General features: G+C 38.3%; 1 protein-coding gene and 1 pseudogene across 2 annotated transcripts in view; one reads left to right on the plus strand and one right to left on the minus strand.

Annotated features, from left to right (window-relative positions):
- The window catches only part of LOC147701138 (uncharacterized), a 70431-nt pseudogene extending 62649 nt beyond the window's left edge, over nucleotides 1–7782 (plus strand).
- Nucleotides 7783–13397: 5615 nt separating this feature from the next.
- LOC147701139 (sialic acid-binding Ig-like lectin 13) overlaps nucleotides 13398–16090 on the minus strand; it is a 291587-nt gene continuing 288894 nt past the window's right edge. Inside the window, exon 7 of one of the 2 annotated variants that reach the window (XM_086929907.1) lies at nucleotides 13398–15203. In XM_086929907.1, the coding sequence (XP_086786033.1) occupies nucleotides 15147–15203 (57 nt within the window). In that variant the 3' untranslated portion in view covers nucleotides 13398–15146. The remainder of the gene's footprint in view (nucleotides 15204–16090) is intronic. The other variant, XM_086929906.1, reaches the window with a different exon arrangement.

The following is a 16090-nucleotide window of genomic DNA, read 5'->3' on the forward strand; positions in this document are numbered from 1 at the left end:
CAAAAAACATCAGAAAACACAGTCCACAACGAAAGAATCAAGCATATCAAAATATTTAACTGACTTCAAAAACACGTAAGTATATACATTACTATTGTTCGCTTACTTAGGATTAAAAACAAACTTTTCTTGTTAATTAACTATTATACATATGTCTTCTAGATTTACCAACAACAAAATGACTGAAGGAGCAGAATTTGGAACCAGCCAGAAAGGAAAGCTATTACTCTGCTACATGGGTTACACTTATACACAAGAAAAGCAATACGGAATGAAAGTAAATTGGAAATGTTGTAAATATTATTCAAACAAGTGTTATGGAAGGGCAACCACGAGAGAAGCAACTGTACTGTATACTAGGGAACACAACCATCCACCAAACTTAACAGAAATTGAAGTTAGAACAGCATTGGAAAATATAAAAGAGGCAAGCACAGGTTCCCAAAAACAAACCAACGTCATATTAAAAGAAGAAATTCCTAAAATCCCTAAAACTGCCACAACACAGATGCCAAATATTCTTTCCCTAAAAAGAACTATAGCAAGGACAAAAAAAGCTACTACTACTACCACACCACCTCCAAGAACATATAGTGATATCAGTTTAAATGCCAACCAAATTATTACTTTAAACAAACAACCATTTATCATTTACGACAATGAAAACAATGAGAAAAGACTTATTATTTTTGGGACAAATATGAATCTATTAAAACTTCAGCAAAGCCAATATTGGATGATGGATGGGACTTTTACCATCTGTCCCAAACCATTTTTCCAATTATACACTGTACATGGCCTCTACCAAAACTGCAACATACCACTACTGTATGCACTACTACCAAACAAAAATAGTTCCACATATATGGAATTATTAAATATAATTAAGCACAAAACAAATGACTATCATCCTGAAAAAATAATCCTAGATTTTGAGCAAGCAATGCTTTCAACCATCCTAAAAATCCACCCCCATACCTGCATTCAAGGCTGCTACTACCATTTAAACCAGTGTTCATGGAGACATCTACAAAAAACTACCTTAAGTGTAGAATAAGCAACTAACTCATCTTTTGCATACCAAATAAAAAAACTCATAGCACTGGCTTATGTTTCGGAAATAGACGTAGCAGAACACTACAACAGTCTCATAGACAGCACCTTCTATAAACAAAATGAAGCCAAGTTGAGTCCATTTTTGGACTACTTTGAAGACACCTGGGTAGGCAGACTCCATAGATCTGGCCACAGAAGAATCCCTAAATTACTAATACCCTGGTGGAACGTTTACAGAAGCACCTTAAATGGTGAATCTAAAACTAACAACGCAGTAGAAGGTTGGCTCAATGCCTTTATACAATCAACTGGCAGAACAAAACCAAGTTTAGAACATTTTATTAAGTGCCTACAAAAAGAACAAAGCTACCAGGAATTCAGAATGGAGCAATCCATAACAGAACTAGTCCCTAAAACATCAAAACAAAATAAGCAAATGCACAAATACCTAGAAGAGCAAGTGAAATTATATCCTAGTACAAAAGGCATTGAATACTTAAACATAATTGCCAAACCCCTACTCTGAATAAATCTCAACACCAAACCAGCCCCTAAAAATGTCACCTAAATATTCAGAAACAAATTTGATTCATGATTTTTGAAACTCATTAATGTATGCAATATATATAATAATAAATCACATATATATGCACACATTACTGAAAAATAAGAAATTTCAAACAATGCAAGAGTAATAATTACATTACCCACCCACAAAATATAATAAATAAATAACTTACCAGTCATGGTGGGAAATCCAATAACGTCCTTTGCCACCAAAATAATTCAGTTAATTAAAAGTTAACCCCCCAAAAAATACAACTGTACCAAAAAGAGACAATCCATACAGTGAAGATCCGTTGAATAACCATAAAAATCCCGAAAAATAGTTAAAAATAGAATAAACGTTCCAAGAAAACCGAAAACTTTAAAGAAGTGTTTCAAATCCATTGGTTAATAAAACCAACAAACACTTCCTTAAAAAAAAAAACGCTACTTCCGATATGGCGAACACCTATAAGAGAAACATATAAAACAAACATTCCCACCCACATTAAACAACACATAAGCAACTACTAACATTAGTAAGAACATTATATTCCTACTACATACACTTGAAACATAGATATAGTAACTCTCTAAACAAGCCTAAAACAAGCTAAAAGTACGTGTAGCCAACACACGTAAATACTCGTTCTCAAAATCTGAAATACAACTCACTCACATCTAACAACAGTAAATAGCAGCAGACTACTCTCAAAACGCCATTAAAATACACATAAACATATAAAACACACCTTACTTTAAGCGACGTGAAGTCTCTCCCAACCGCGAGCTGCTCTTCATCCAAATGACACAAAACGACCTAACCGGGTTACAAAATAAAGAACCCAAAACTAACAAAATAGTCCAATGTAAGAAATATAATATAAAATCTTTGTGAAATCACCAAAATTATTTACAAAATAGCTTTTATTTTTTATAGAATGTTTTTTTCTTGCTAGTATTAAATGATGTAGAAATATGTATGAAAACTGTATAAATAAATATTATGAATTTAATAATATTTATTTAAAAATGTATTAGAACTTTGAAAAAATGTTACACAATGCTGTAACATACTATTTCTGTTAGAAAATAATATCCCTATATCTGAGCAACTTTAGTCTTAAAAATTACTGTTAAAAAAGTATTAATATTTAATATATTATTATTAATTTTTATATTTTATTTACTAACAACATATGTAATATTATACAGAAATGATATTACATATTACATAGAAGCATATTATCTCCTGTAAAATTTATTGTTATTTTGTATAAAAATTCTTTAGACAAATATACATGTTTCATAAATGTTAAATAAATATTATTTTAAATATTATCTCTGATAAATATACAATACCTAATACATTTTTGTTGTTAAAAATATGTTAATAATTTTCTGTGGTTTTACTACTATAATCTCACTAATCTATTATTGTCAAAATGTATTTAGGTGCTGGACACTAATTAAATATAATTTACTATTCACACTCCAGTCTACATTAAATTAAAAAAGGTGCTGGACACTAATTAAATATAATTTACTATTCCAACTCCAGTTCACATTAAATTGAAGTAGGCGCTGGACACTAATTAAATATAATTTACTATTCCCACTCCAATATACATAAAATTAATGTAGGTGCTGGACACTAATTAAATAAAATGTACTATTCCCACTCCAGTCTACATTAAATTGAAGTAGGTGCTGCACACTAATTAAATATAATTTACTATTCCCACTCCAGTCTACATTAAATTAAAGTAGGTGCTGGACACTAATTAAATATACTTTACTATTCCAAATCCAGTCCACATTAAATAGAAGTAGGTGCTGGACACTAATTAAATGTAATTTACTATTCCCACTCCAGTTCACATAAAATTAAAGTAGTTGCTGGACAATAATTAAATATAATTTACTATTCCCACTCCAATCTACATAAAATTAAAGTAGGTGCTGGACACTGAATACATCGAATTTACTATTCCCACTCCAGTCTACATTAAATTAAAGTAGGTGCTGGACACTAATGAAATATAATTTACTATTCCCACTCCAATCTACATAAAATTAAAGTAGGTGCTGGACACTAATTAAATATAATTTACTATTCCAACTCCAGTCTACATTAAATAGAAGTAGGTGCTGGACAGTAATTAAATCTAATTTACTATTCCCACTCCAGTCTACATTAAATTGAAGTAGGTGCTGGACACTAACTAAATATTATTTACTATTCCCACTCCAGTCTACATTAAATTAAAGTAGGTGATGGACACTAATTAAATGTAATTCACTATTACCACTCCAATCTACATAAAATTACAGTAGGTGGTGGACACTAATGAAATAAAATTTACTATTCCCACTCCAGTCTACATTAAATAGAAGTAGGTGCTGGACACTAATTAAATATAATTTACTATTCCCACTCCAGACTACATTAAATTAAAGTAGGTGCTGGACACTAATTAAATATAATTTACTATTCCAACTCCAGTTCACATTAAATAGAAGTAGGTGCTGGACACTAATTAAATCTAATTTACTATTCCCACTCCAGTCTACATTAAAATAAAGTAGGTGCTGGACACTAATTAAATATAATTTAATATTCCAACTCCAGTCCACATTAAATAGAAATAGGTGCTGGATACTAATTAAATCTAATTTACTATTCCCACTCCAGTCTACATTAAATTGAAGTAGGTGCTGTACACTAATTATATATAATTTACTATTCCCACTCCAGTCTACATTAAATTGATATAGTTGCTGGACACTAATTAATTGTAATTTACTATTCTCACTACAGTCTACATTAAAATAAAAGAATAGTTGTATTTATAATATAATTTTTTGATATAATATTTAATTATTTCTAATTTTACTCACTACAAATATTATTAATTCTTAAATGTATTGACATTTTTTTTCTTACATATATTTTAAAATACTCCCCACCCTTATCCCCTATAAACCCAATAACCCATTCCTAAAACTATATATATTATTTTATTAATTATAATATATTTTTTTTATTATATTTGTTTTGATTCATCATATAAAAAATTAGTAATGTCTTAATTATTTAATTTTTTTTATACTTTTTTACATATATTTTAAAACACTCCCCACCCTTATCCCCTATAAACCCAATAACCCGCTCCTAAAACAATATATGTCATTTTAATAATTTTAAAATTGTTTTTATTTTTTATTTTATTTATTATCATTAAAAAATTTAGTAATGTCTTCATTATTTTGAATATTTGTATCTTTTTTTACATATATTTTAAAACACTCCCCACCCTAATCCCCTATAAACCCAATAACCTGCTCCTAAAACTATATATGTTATTCTATTAATTATAATAATTGTTTATGTTTTTTTATTTATTATCATAAATAAATTTAGTAATTTCTTAATTATTTAACATTTTTAATTGCTTTTTTACATATATTTTAAAACACTCCCCACCCTTATCCCCTATAAACCCAATAACCCGCTCCTAAAACTATATATGTTTTTTTATAAATTATATTATTTTTTATTATATTTATTTGTTTTTTATATATCACTTTTTCTAATTATTATAAACATTTTGCATACATATTTTCTAATGTTTTTTTAGATTATACGATATTTTTTATAGTCGATATTTTATCTCACGATATACTTACTTTCGATATTTTATTAGACATACTAATTACGATATTTTTGTATTCGATATTTTTTGTTTCGATATGATCTACCTACAATATTAAATCTTCGATATTATGTCTTATCGATGTAAAATTTTTGATATTATGTCTGATTACCACTTATTTCAAAACTCTCATATTTTGAAAACCTCAATGAACCCTCTTTCTCAGTGATCTTGCACCATTGATGAAGCCATAAACATGTATTTAATCCCTCTTCAGGTAAGCTAACATTTGCAGGCATACCCTCAGAAGATGCCTCTTCACCTTTCTGTGTCCGAACTGTAGCATCTCATCTCACAAAACTCCTAAAATCCTTTAGTATTTTCACAAGATTTGTAAACTAAACAATTCACAGTTCAATGTTATGATTCTGTTATGTAAATGTAAAATGTTCCCTTCCATTACTTTTTCAGTTGTTATCTATCAAAATCCTTTTAGCAAATCCCAATGCGGCAATCACAGAATCGCTGATCTAGTGTGGCATGGCACCTTGCAGTCACCAACCAATTCCAGCATGAAAAACAGATCAATTGACCAATCTCAACACAAAACACTATAACCTGCAATCTCGCTCCCTGAAGCAGTTCACCCACTATACAATTACTCTTGTTCTTAAACAACTTTTTAACAAAACATATATTCATGTTGGGGGACAAAGAACACTGGCAGTGTTCCCAGTCCGCTTGCGGTGCAGCCCTGGCAACAGTAACTCTCTTCTTTAAAAAACGTAATTTTTAATTCTGGGCTTTGCTATGGTGTTTTTTTAATATTTATGTGTGAGGAGCTCGTGTAAAACGCTCGCCTACCCGTGCTTGATCATCTGGTCCCCATGCCTTGGTCTGATGCGGTGTTTACCGTTGCGCGGAGGGCGGGGGAGACAGAGACAGGTACTTCCGGGTACTGAGGGCAGCGCTCTATTTGCTGGGAGGGTTGCCCCTTTAAATTCATCATGCCTCTGCGGCCGCGCAGCGGATGCGCGCTGCGGGCACACCGCCGGCGCTCCGAAGGTGCGCCAAAGGCAAGCCCGTCTGCGCCCGTACATGGCCGACCGGGGCTAGGGGCCAGACCCCCTGCTGGTTTTGCTGTGAGACGCCATTGCAGCTCCCGGCTACTTTGCACTCTCTGTCCATCCCTGGATGCGAGATGTAAGCACAGCATTAATGCTGAGGAGTAGGGCTGGCAATGCAGCTACTGCTTGTTCAGGGCGAAAGTACAAATGGAGACCAGGGAGGAAGGCCCTGTGTTTAGGCTATCATTAATAAACTGTAGATCCTTGAGGAGGCACAGATCTGAGATACGTAAATTATTATTGGAAGATCAAATAGATGGTATATGTCTCACTGAGACATGGTTAGACACTGACTCTGCGCCTGAAATACTGGAGGCACTCCCCAGTGGCTACGGGATTATGAAATTGTATAGATTGTCAGGGAAGGGAGGGGTCATCGCAATCATCTATAAACATGATTTTCAATGCTCTCTTATACTCGCTGACATAGCTGATGGTGAGGCAGGTTTCTTCACTATCAGTTTAGCCACTAACTATGTTGTGAAGGGGCTACTGATCTATAGACCTCCAGGCCCCCACTTGCGATTTATACCCAGCCTCATTGAATACCTTGTTCAACCAGCCATCCGGTATGAAAGGTTATTGTTGCAGGGCGATATAAATCTTCATTTTGATGATGCGTCTAATTCAGGGGCACAAGAGTTGCACCAATAATTGGAAATGTTGCAATTATTTTTAAAATCTGAACTTCCCACTCATAAATTGGGTCATTTACTTTACCCTATTTTTGCCAACTGGGATGCGCTGGAAATGGAACCTCTGCTCCCGGTGCTCTGGTCAGATCACTTTCTGATCACGTTTACGGTAAAACTGCCCCTGTTTAAGACACAGAAGAGAGCTAAGCATGGTATAATAAGAAGGAAGTGGGCTGGCTTTTCACAGGAGGCATTTAACCTGACCTTTTTAAGGGATGGTCCTCCCTCTGGACAGGATGTGTATGAGGTGTGTAAAGCACTCAAGAGACGTATAATTGTTGCTCTTGACTGCACCGCACCTTGGTCAACTAAAATGTCCATGAATAGACATAAATCAGCTCCTTGGTTCAGTGAAGAGTTACAAACCGCTAGATCCATTTGCAAACAATTAGAAAGGCGCTGGAGGAAAGATTTATCAGCCCTTTTGGAAGTAAAGTTTAAAATTAGCCTCAAGCACTACCATTCGCTTATTAAGAAGGCAAAGTCAGCTTATTTTAATGTAAGGATCCAAACAGCGGAGAACTCTACAAAAAGCTGTTTAAGATCTTTAATAAAGAAATTTCCTCCTTGACATCCGCTGCAGCGCCCATTGTAGGCTCTGAGGAGTCCTGTAATCGAGTCGCTGAACATTTTGCAGATAAGGTGAAGAGGATTTATTCTTCTTTTCCTGATGTGGCTCATAAGGGTAAAAGAGCTGAATAGGAATCTGTGGATGTGTCTGAAAGGCAGTGTCTTTATAAATTCACTGTGCCCCCTCAGGACATTTTTAAAAAGACCGCCATTAGCATCAAATCGGGCTCACTCAGGGACCCGGCTACTCCTAGGGTGCTTAGAGGGAGTATTGACGCACTTGAGCCTTTTATGCGACACCTTTTAGAACTGTCATTTATCTCAGGAGTGGTTCCGGAAATGTGGAAGGACGCGGTGGTACTTCCTTTACAGAAGAAGCCCCATATTAGCGCTGACCAATTTGACAACTTGCGCCCCATTTCCCTGCTCCCGTTTTTTGCAAAGATTGCGGAAAGGATTCTGAATACACAGCTCACTGCACATATCTGTTCCAACAACCTACTACACCCTTCCCAGTCTGGTTTCCGGGCTTTTCACTCCACAGAATCTGCCTTGCTGTACTCTACGGAGACCATCCGGAGTTATGTGGACGAAGGACAAACAGCAGCCTTAATTCTTTTAGATTTAAGTGCCGTGTTCGACACTGTTGCCCATCATACTTTGCTCCATGATCTATAGAGTAGGGGTGTAGCTGGCGGAGCACTAAAGTGGATGGAGCCCTTTTTATCTGAGCCTAGTTTTTCAGTCAGGTAAGGCAGCTATTACTCTAAAAACATCAAGCTGACCCAGGGGGTGCTTCAGGGCTCTATATTGAGCCCAACACTATTGAATCTCTATGTCGCCCCCCTGGCTAAAAACTCGGATAAATTTGGGATGATTGCCCTGTCCTACGCTGATGACACCCAGCTGGTGGTCTCTCTAACTCAAGCCCAGGTTGGAGCTGCCTCCAACTTTGTATTCTCCCTTCAAGAACTGGCTGAATGGATGGCAAATAACTGCCTAAGGTTGAATGGCAGCAAGACCGAGGTGTTGGTGATACGGAAGTTTCCATCAGTATGGACCTCGGCATGGTGGCCACCGCCATTGGGTCCAACTCCCCCACCTTGTGAAGAAGCTAAACCCCTTGGGATTTGGGTGGACAACAAGCTGTCTTTTGACTACCATACTAGGCGAGTGGCAGGTGCCTGTTTTGGCATTTTAAGGAGCCTGCGGAAAACTCTTAATACCCTCCCTACTGTATCTAGAAAAATTCTTCTTCATGCATTGGTAACCTCTCGCCTAGAATATGGTTGCGACTGCCAGATGATTGCAGCATTTGCAGTGAATCCAGAATGCAGCAGCAAGATTAGTTCTCATGCTACCAAAGCGGGCCTCAGCTATTGGTGCGCTGGCCTCGTTACATTGGCTTCCTATTAGGGAGAGAGTAAAATTCAAGGCTCTGTGTGTGAGCCATCTGATTCTACAAAGAAAGGGGCCCACATTCCTGCACGATATTCTAACTCCTTACGTACCGACTAGACTGTTAAGATCAAGCGGGATGGGTAAGGTGTCTGTTCCCAAAATCAAGAGAGCCAGGATGGGTGGGCGTTCGTTTTGCTACCTTGCTGCCCGACTATGGAACTCGCTCCGTCAGGCGCTCCGGCTGGAGTGCTCTGAGTCGGTCTTCCGGAAAGGTCTGAAGACGCATTTATTTCCTGTTTTTTAAATAGTTTTTTGGTTCAGCTGTTGCTTTGTTCTGTGATCACAGCGAGGGGACACACTGGCCTCAGTGTAACCAGGCGCTTAACAAATGTAATTATTATTATTCAATATTATTATATTTGCTTTTTCTAAAGCAAAACAATATCAATTCAACAACCGAAATATTACACCTTCCGACTTTTAATATGCACACAGAAATTGTCATTCGCAAGTGAAATCTCAACCAGCGTGAAATTACACTAATCAATGCAGCTTTCCCTCTTTGAACAATAAGATTCTGGTAACCTCAATCAATATTAGACAACAGATTATTTGTATGTCAATATATGTAGGTGATTGTACCTCACACTCTACACCACAAAATCTCTGCACACAAGAAATACCATTCGACTGGACGTATTCAAGTGTCTTCTACATTTGTCTCAATCTTTCACTATCCTAGGATCTTAGACTACTTCCAGTCCTAACTCTTTAAACTATTCACAAAGAAACAATAAACAAATACATTCATTAAACCCATTACTCTCAAATCGTTAATACAATGATCACACAATTACAATAGATGTTGCATCACCCTATTAATTTTCACATCTCCAAACAGCAACCGCCTTCAAAATTCACACCCTTTTTTAGCTCGTCAAGCTCTGGGCATCGTAGTCCAGGATTTAGGTATTGTATTCTAACTTAGGTAATTATTTACAGCTCCAGCTCAAAACATTAAACAATTACTCTGCTACCAGGAAACGGATCATGCTGACTGGGCCCTGAAATGTACTCTTTCAATAAACTAATAAAAATACTGTCACAATTTTACTAACATGGTCATAGTTAAACCCTGTTTTCCACGTTAAATAATGTTTCTTTCTTGTGATGTATCTTGGAATTTTGTACTAGGAATTATGGAACAAATCAGACATCTTCAAATGTCATTTAAGTTCAGTCAATGATGAGAGTTAGGATAATTTTTCCTATACCTTTATTCCTATTATTAGTTTAGTAAAATTAGTTTCTTTATTTCAGTTAGTTTATAAATCAAATATGTTTACAGAAGTCTCAGCAATAGCATGGTTACAACCAAGCAGCAAATATATTTTGAATTAAGAGCATTCCATAAAGGAACGCATTCCCTAATCGTAGGATCAGGGTCAGGATTTAGATTTCAATAACCCATGAAGAGTTTGATTTCAAAGAAAATAGTGAGATCAGAGGAGTATAAAGCCTCAAAGCAGAATTAGACTTGCTGAACCTCCCATAAAGAGTAGCTCAATAAATCCAAGTACATCAGAAAACAGCACCACTGGCAATTTGTCATATATCAAAAAGGAAAGGTAAGGCAGAGAGGAAAAACAGTGAGCGGCAGTAGACAGAACCATCAAGGGTCTGGTTCTGGGGGCAATCCTCTTCTCTTGGGAGCACGCACTAATATAAAAGTCAAGAAAACATGAATCAGGCTTTTTCGTTCATGGACCAATACGATGGCAGCATTCTCCATTAAGCATTATCCGCTTCTATGTTTCCATGAAAATACATGCAGATTGTACTATTTGTCACTAGGTTAGATACAGACAGCCTTATGTAGTTAGATTCTGGAAACAGTAGACTTGGTTATCATAAGCCTTGGTTCCCATAAGTCGTTAAACGTGATGGACCTTCTAGACCTCAATTAGTTTCACTGCAAGTCAAAAACAATGGACTACAAACCACAAGGCAAAATCACTGTTAGGTAATATATTCCTTTTAATAGGACTCCAGCATTATGGTTTAAAATAGACATCGTTCTATCCAAACGTTATTTGAAACATAGGAAAAACGCAAAGTTCATGACAATCAAGAACAAAATGTTGCTTGAAAAGTAATACATTCTAAGCGCGTCAAAATAAGGTCAGGCTTCTAAATCATGTTATATACATTACAGCAATATTAAGTTTGCTTCTTGTCAAATAAATTTGCTTCATAGCTTTTCAATAGCCTACACTGGTAACTATGGCTGCAAATCAGCACATTTCAAACACATGCATTTCCAGCATTATGTGTTTGTATTTATCATTCCACATTAAACTACTAGATTCATTATTTTTATGTTAATTAAATTGCTTTCTCACCAATAAACAGTAAGAGACCATTTAGTTGCAGAAAGACAGAAAAAAGACAGCTAGAAATAAATACAAAGGGGTACATTAGGATGACGGGCGGACTTTGCCCGTCCGTCATCCTATCGTAAATCGGGACCGCCCGCCATAAGGGCGGGGGTCCCGGGGGTGCCATTAGGATGTGCCCGCCACAGTGGCGGGCACATCCTGTACTTTCAGCATTGTGGTGGGCGGTGCTCTCTTCACAGCCCGCCACAATGCTGAAAATGCACTTTCACATTTTCATTTTCATTTGCAAAGCGGCAGGCACCGCGCGGTGCCTGCCGCTTTGCAAATGACAATGAAGGGGGTACCACAGGTACCCCCCATGTGCACCCCCCCCAACTGTACTTCACTCTGGGGGCCCGCAGGGGGCCCACAGAGTGAAGACCGCATGCCTTTCCGTGACGGCATTGCCACCACGGAAAGGCATTGAAAAATGCCCATTATAATATGGCTGGCGGTGTCTGATAGACACCGCCAACATGTTATCCCTTTTCCGCCCCGGCCGCAAGGCGACTGGGGCAGAAAACAGGCGGGCGGTGTTTCCCACCGCTGCGGTCCCCTCCGCCATCATAATATGGCGGGGGGGGGAATGCAGGGAAGGATGTCGGGCGGATTGCCTCCGCCAGGTTGGCGGTGGCCACCGCTACCCTGGCGGAGGCAATCCGCCCGACATCCTAATGGACCCCATAGTTTGCATTTCTGGCATTCAATAATCGTCTGATTACTCGCCTATTTTCCTTTTATGCCAAGTCCTGCTTATATTTGTCACTAATGTTCTTAAAGTATGAGTTGGAGTCGTGCCTGAAAGTAGGTAACCATGCAAGCCCTTTAAAATTCACAAATACATTTGAGTTCCTATCTATGTCATCACATCGGGACACATCTTGTAAGTAATACATGTGCACTGCTTCAAAAGTTGGAGACAGACCAGGCAGGATAGAGGGAATCTCAAACTGTGATTAGAATGAGTAGGGCTCCATCAAGACAAGGCTCACAGCACTGAGTCACAGCATTGCTACTGTCTTTACAGGATGAGGATAGACTAAGCAGTGGCTGTAGTCCACCTGCAGGGACACAAATATACATCAGCAGATGTAGTCAATGAGCGTCCAGGAGTGATTGTGCCCAACTGTGTCCACAGAGTCGGAAGGGAGACACCTAAACCAAAGGCAGGTCTATGTGGTATTTTACTGCCAGGGATTGTGCAATAACAAACTTGTTATACTCACTAGCCGTAAGGATCAGAAAAAAAGAAACAGGATGTCATGGGTGCCGAATAACCTTTGCAAACAAGGAAATATCATAAAAACATTCCCCAGAATTAACACAATAAAACAGAAAAAAGGAAAGTTAGGGAGATATCTGGAAGCATTTTGTGTCCACTGCAAAGTCTGCATAAGGGGAATAGTTAGAATGGGTCTTGTTGTCCAAAATGGGGTAGATGTATACATCATAGCAAGGAAAGGTCACACAAACATGGCGTTCAGTGCCGGTGCCTACCAGACGTTGCTTGTCCTCATTTCTTAAGGACTGTTATGTGGAAAAGAGTCAGGCTGGTCATATGTTGATTCTTTTGCTGGGATCAGCTGGAGAATTGACAAGAAGAGTCTTGGCAGTGAGTGGTAATGAGGTATGTGGATTGCCATGGGTTTGCATTCATGTTCTTAGAAGTAGCCAATGAGCAGAAGAGAGGATATATTCACCCATGGGCTGTGGCGTCTGGTCAGAATATCTGTGACAAATAATATACTTAACACTTACATAAAACAGGCCCAGGCCTGCAGGAAATGTGTCTTATTGCCAAATTAACAATAGGCAGGTTAACGAACGAGCACTGGGTGAGCGACATGTGGCTTAGAAAATGTGCTTTTTCATTTTATGACATTAATAATCGGACAAAGGGCATCATAATAATTTAGAAATGCTCTCTAAATTATGTATTTGAATCCCCGAAGGGGAAGCAAAATAATAATTTTTACTATATACATCTTAAAGAAATTCAAATACGTACAATGTGTATACACTTATTGTGAAACCAACAGTTGTACATTATTGTGCATTAAAAACATCGTTCTTCTAATGCTCCTAATGGATCTTGACTCAAATTCTCCCTTTAAAGTAGGGTGTCTTCTTCAGGACATTTACTGATGTCAGCCACCCTTGCTGTTCCTCCCACATTCAACCTCCCACCACAAACGAAGAGTATTCAGAGTCCAAGTGTGTGTGGTATGACTGAATAATAAAATATAAGCAGATAGTAGACTCTCTATGTGCAGTGGAAAAAGCTGCTATGCATATGGGAAGAAGGCTGTAGCAGATGCACTGTAGGTGCAAAACCTGTAGATAGTATCAGGTTTAAATTTGCAGCAGTCAGTTCTGACAACATAATGTTCAAAATTGCAGACCCTTGTCTATTGTTGTAAACCAGTGATATGATAATGAAAGAAATATAAATGCAGTATAAAAAAGTTATTCAAAGTTGTTCGAAGAACACTGATAGTAAAAATTGGTGATTGAAATAATCAAATTGTCAACGCAAACTTCGATGGGCCTAATGCATAAATTGGCAAAGGGGGAACAAATTCTGTACTGATTTTTTGTGACCTGATTCTATAATTTCCATGCAGGCAATTCACTTACTAATAGGTCACATGGCAAAATATCCAATGGCAGAATTTAGTTTTTGCTCTGTTCTCCCTAAATTGGCAGGGTATAACCAGACATATGTCCCTTGAACACTTTTCCGCTGGATTCAAACTAGCCTGGCTGATGATGGGTGTCACCCCGAAACCGGTCCCAGGATGCTTATTTCCGGTCCAGGAAGACCTGCCCTGGCAGGCTGGACTGTTCCCATTAGGAAAAGGGTCAAAGCTGATTTACCTATGGCTGCGTCTGAACGGGGGTGGCAAAATGAGCTAAAGAACAATGATAGATTTAACCAAGATCTGTGACTGGGGGTTAGTGTCCGAAAGGTTTCATTACTCCATCCATCATCTCCTTATTTTTGCTTTGCTTGCCCCAAGTTGGCAGGTTATGCCCTGAAGTAGGTCCCTTGCACACTTTGCCACTGGATTCAATTTAGCCTGGCTGATGAGGGGTGTTACTCCAAAACCGGTCCCAGGAATGCTTGTTTGCATATGGCTGAGTTAGAACTGGGGTTGCGAAGTGAGCTAAAGAACAATGATGGATTCAACCCATATCTGTGACTTGGGGTGAGTGTGTTTGCGAAACAACTCCGTGCGATGATGGCCAGCCACACATTCACACTTTCTGGGTTAAAGAAAGAAAAAGTCTCCAGTGGTCATGTGAGCGCCGATAGAGGCCGCTCCCACCAATCCTTGTGCTGCTCTGATGCTTTGAGATTAGCACCAGGATTGGTTAAAAGAGTTAGCTGGGGCCCTGGTGTTATGAGGGAAGAATATTGGAGTGCGGAGGACGTAGCAGCAACCATGGTAAGTACATTCTTATTTTATTTTCTTGAATTGTTTTGATGTTATGAAACTCATTTGCATGCCCCTCCACTCATCGAAGTTGATAGCCTCCGCAATTGTGGTGACAAAAGATTGATGTATTTATCTTGGAACTTTAAAGGGAAAGAAGACTCCAGTCTGTAGGTCTCTCTGCTGGTATACTGTTGGAGGTGTGTAATCGTACAAGTATTCAGTTTCTGTCTCTCTTTAGTTCACAGTAAATGTCTAGCTGCCTCATTTGAAGTTCCTGAAAGAAAGAAGAGAGAATGAATACTATTTTAATATTTCATCAGCAACGGCAAGCTTCTGCTTTAGAAGTATACATTATTTGGAGAAAGAATGATAGTTTTTTCTTCACTGCATGAAGAGCATTTTGACCTATTTCTATTTTCATTTTGACCCTGTGGTTTTTATCTTGTGCACTAATCGTCTTCAGGTTCAATGCTGGTTTTCCACCTTTCTCAGCTTGGTCTTGAGCAGGTCGCATCACCTCATCCTCTGCAACCTCCAAGGAATGTATTGGAACTGGGTGGGCTATCAATGGGTCATTGGGTCTGAACCTAAAAATTCGGGCGCTCTATGAATTAATGCCTATTATTTACGCTTGGTTGAGCTCCTCTTCTAGTGAATCTATATATACACCTGATAACTTGCATTTGTAAAACATATGTTCCCCCAAGGGAACCTTGGCACTGAAAAGCAGGGGCCTCATTTATGAGGCTGTGCGTCACTTTTACGCCGCTGGTGCGTCACTTTTTGTGACGCACCAGTGGCGTGAAAAATGCACCTTGTTGCGCCATATTTACAAAGTGACGCATCTAGGTAGATACGTCACTTTGTAAACCCTTGTGCCACATTATACCTGGGCCAGGTATAATGTATGCAAGGGGGGCGTATTGACGCAAGAAAGGGTCGTAGAAGTGACGCAGTGAAATCTATGAGATTTCACTGCGTCACTTTTAGGACGCCGTTGCGTCAAAATCTTGCGCCTGCCTCATAGCAGGCGTAAGACTGACGGAAGCACTTTCACAGGGGGCTTGCCCCATGTGAAAGGACGCATTGCTGGAGTTGCGTCACTTTTGTGTCACACTCCAGCAATGCGTCACTTTTGCGCTTACAGATACGTCAGGAATA

Source organism: Lissotriton vulgaris, chromosome 7 (genome assembly GCF_964263255.1).
Source record: "Lissotriton vulgaris chromosome 7, aLisVul1.2, whole genome shotgun sequence".
Taxonomy (NCBI): Eukaryota; Metazoa; Chordata; class Amphibia; order Caudata; family Salamandridae; genus Lissotriton; species Lissotriton vulgaris.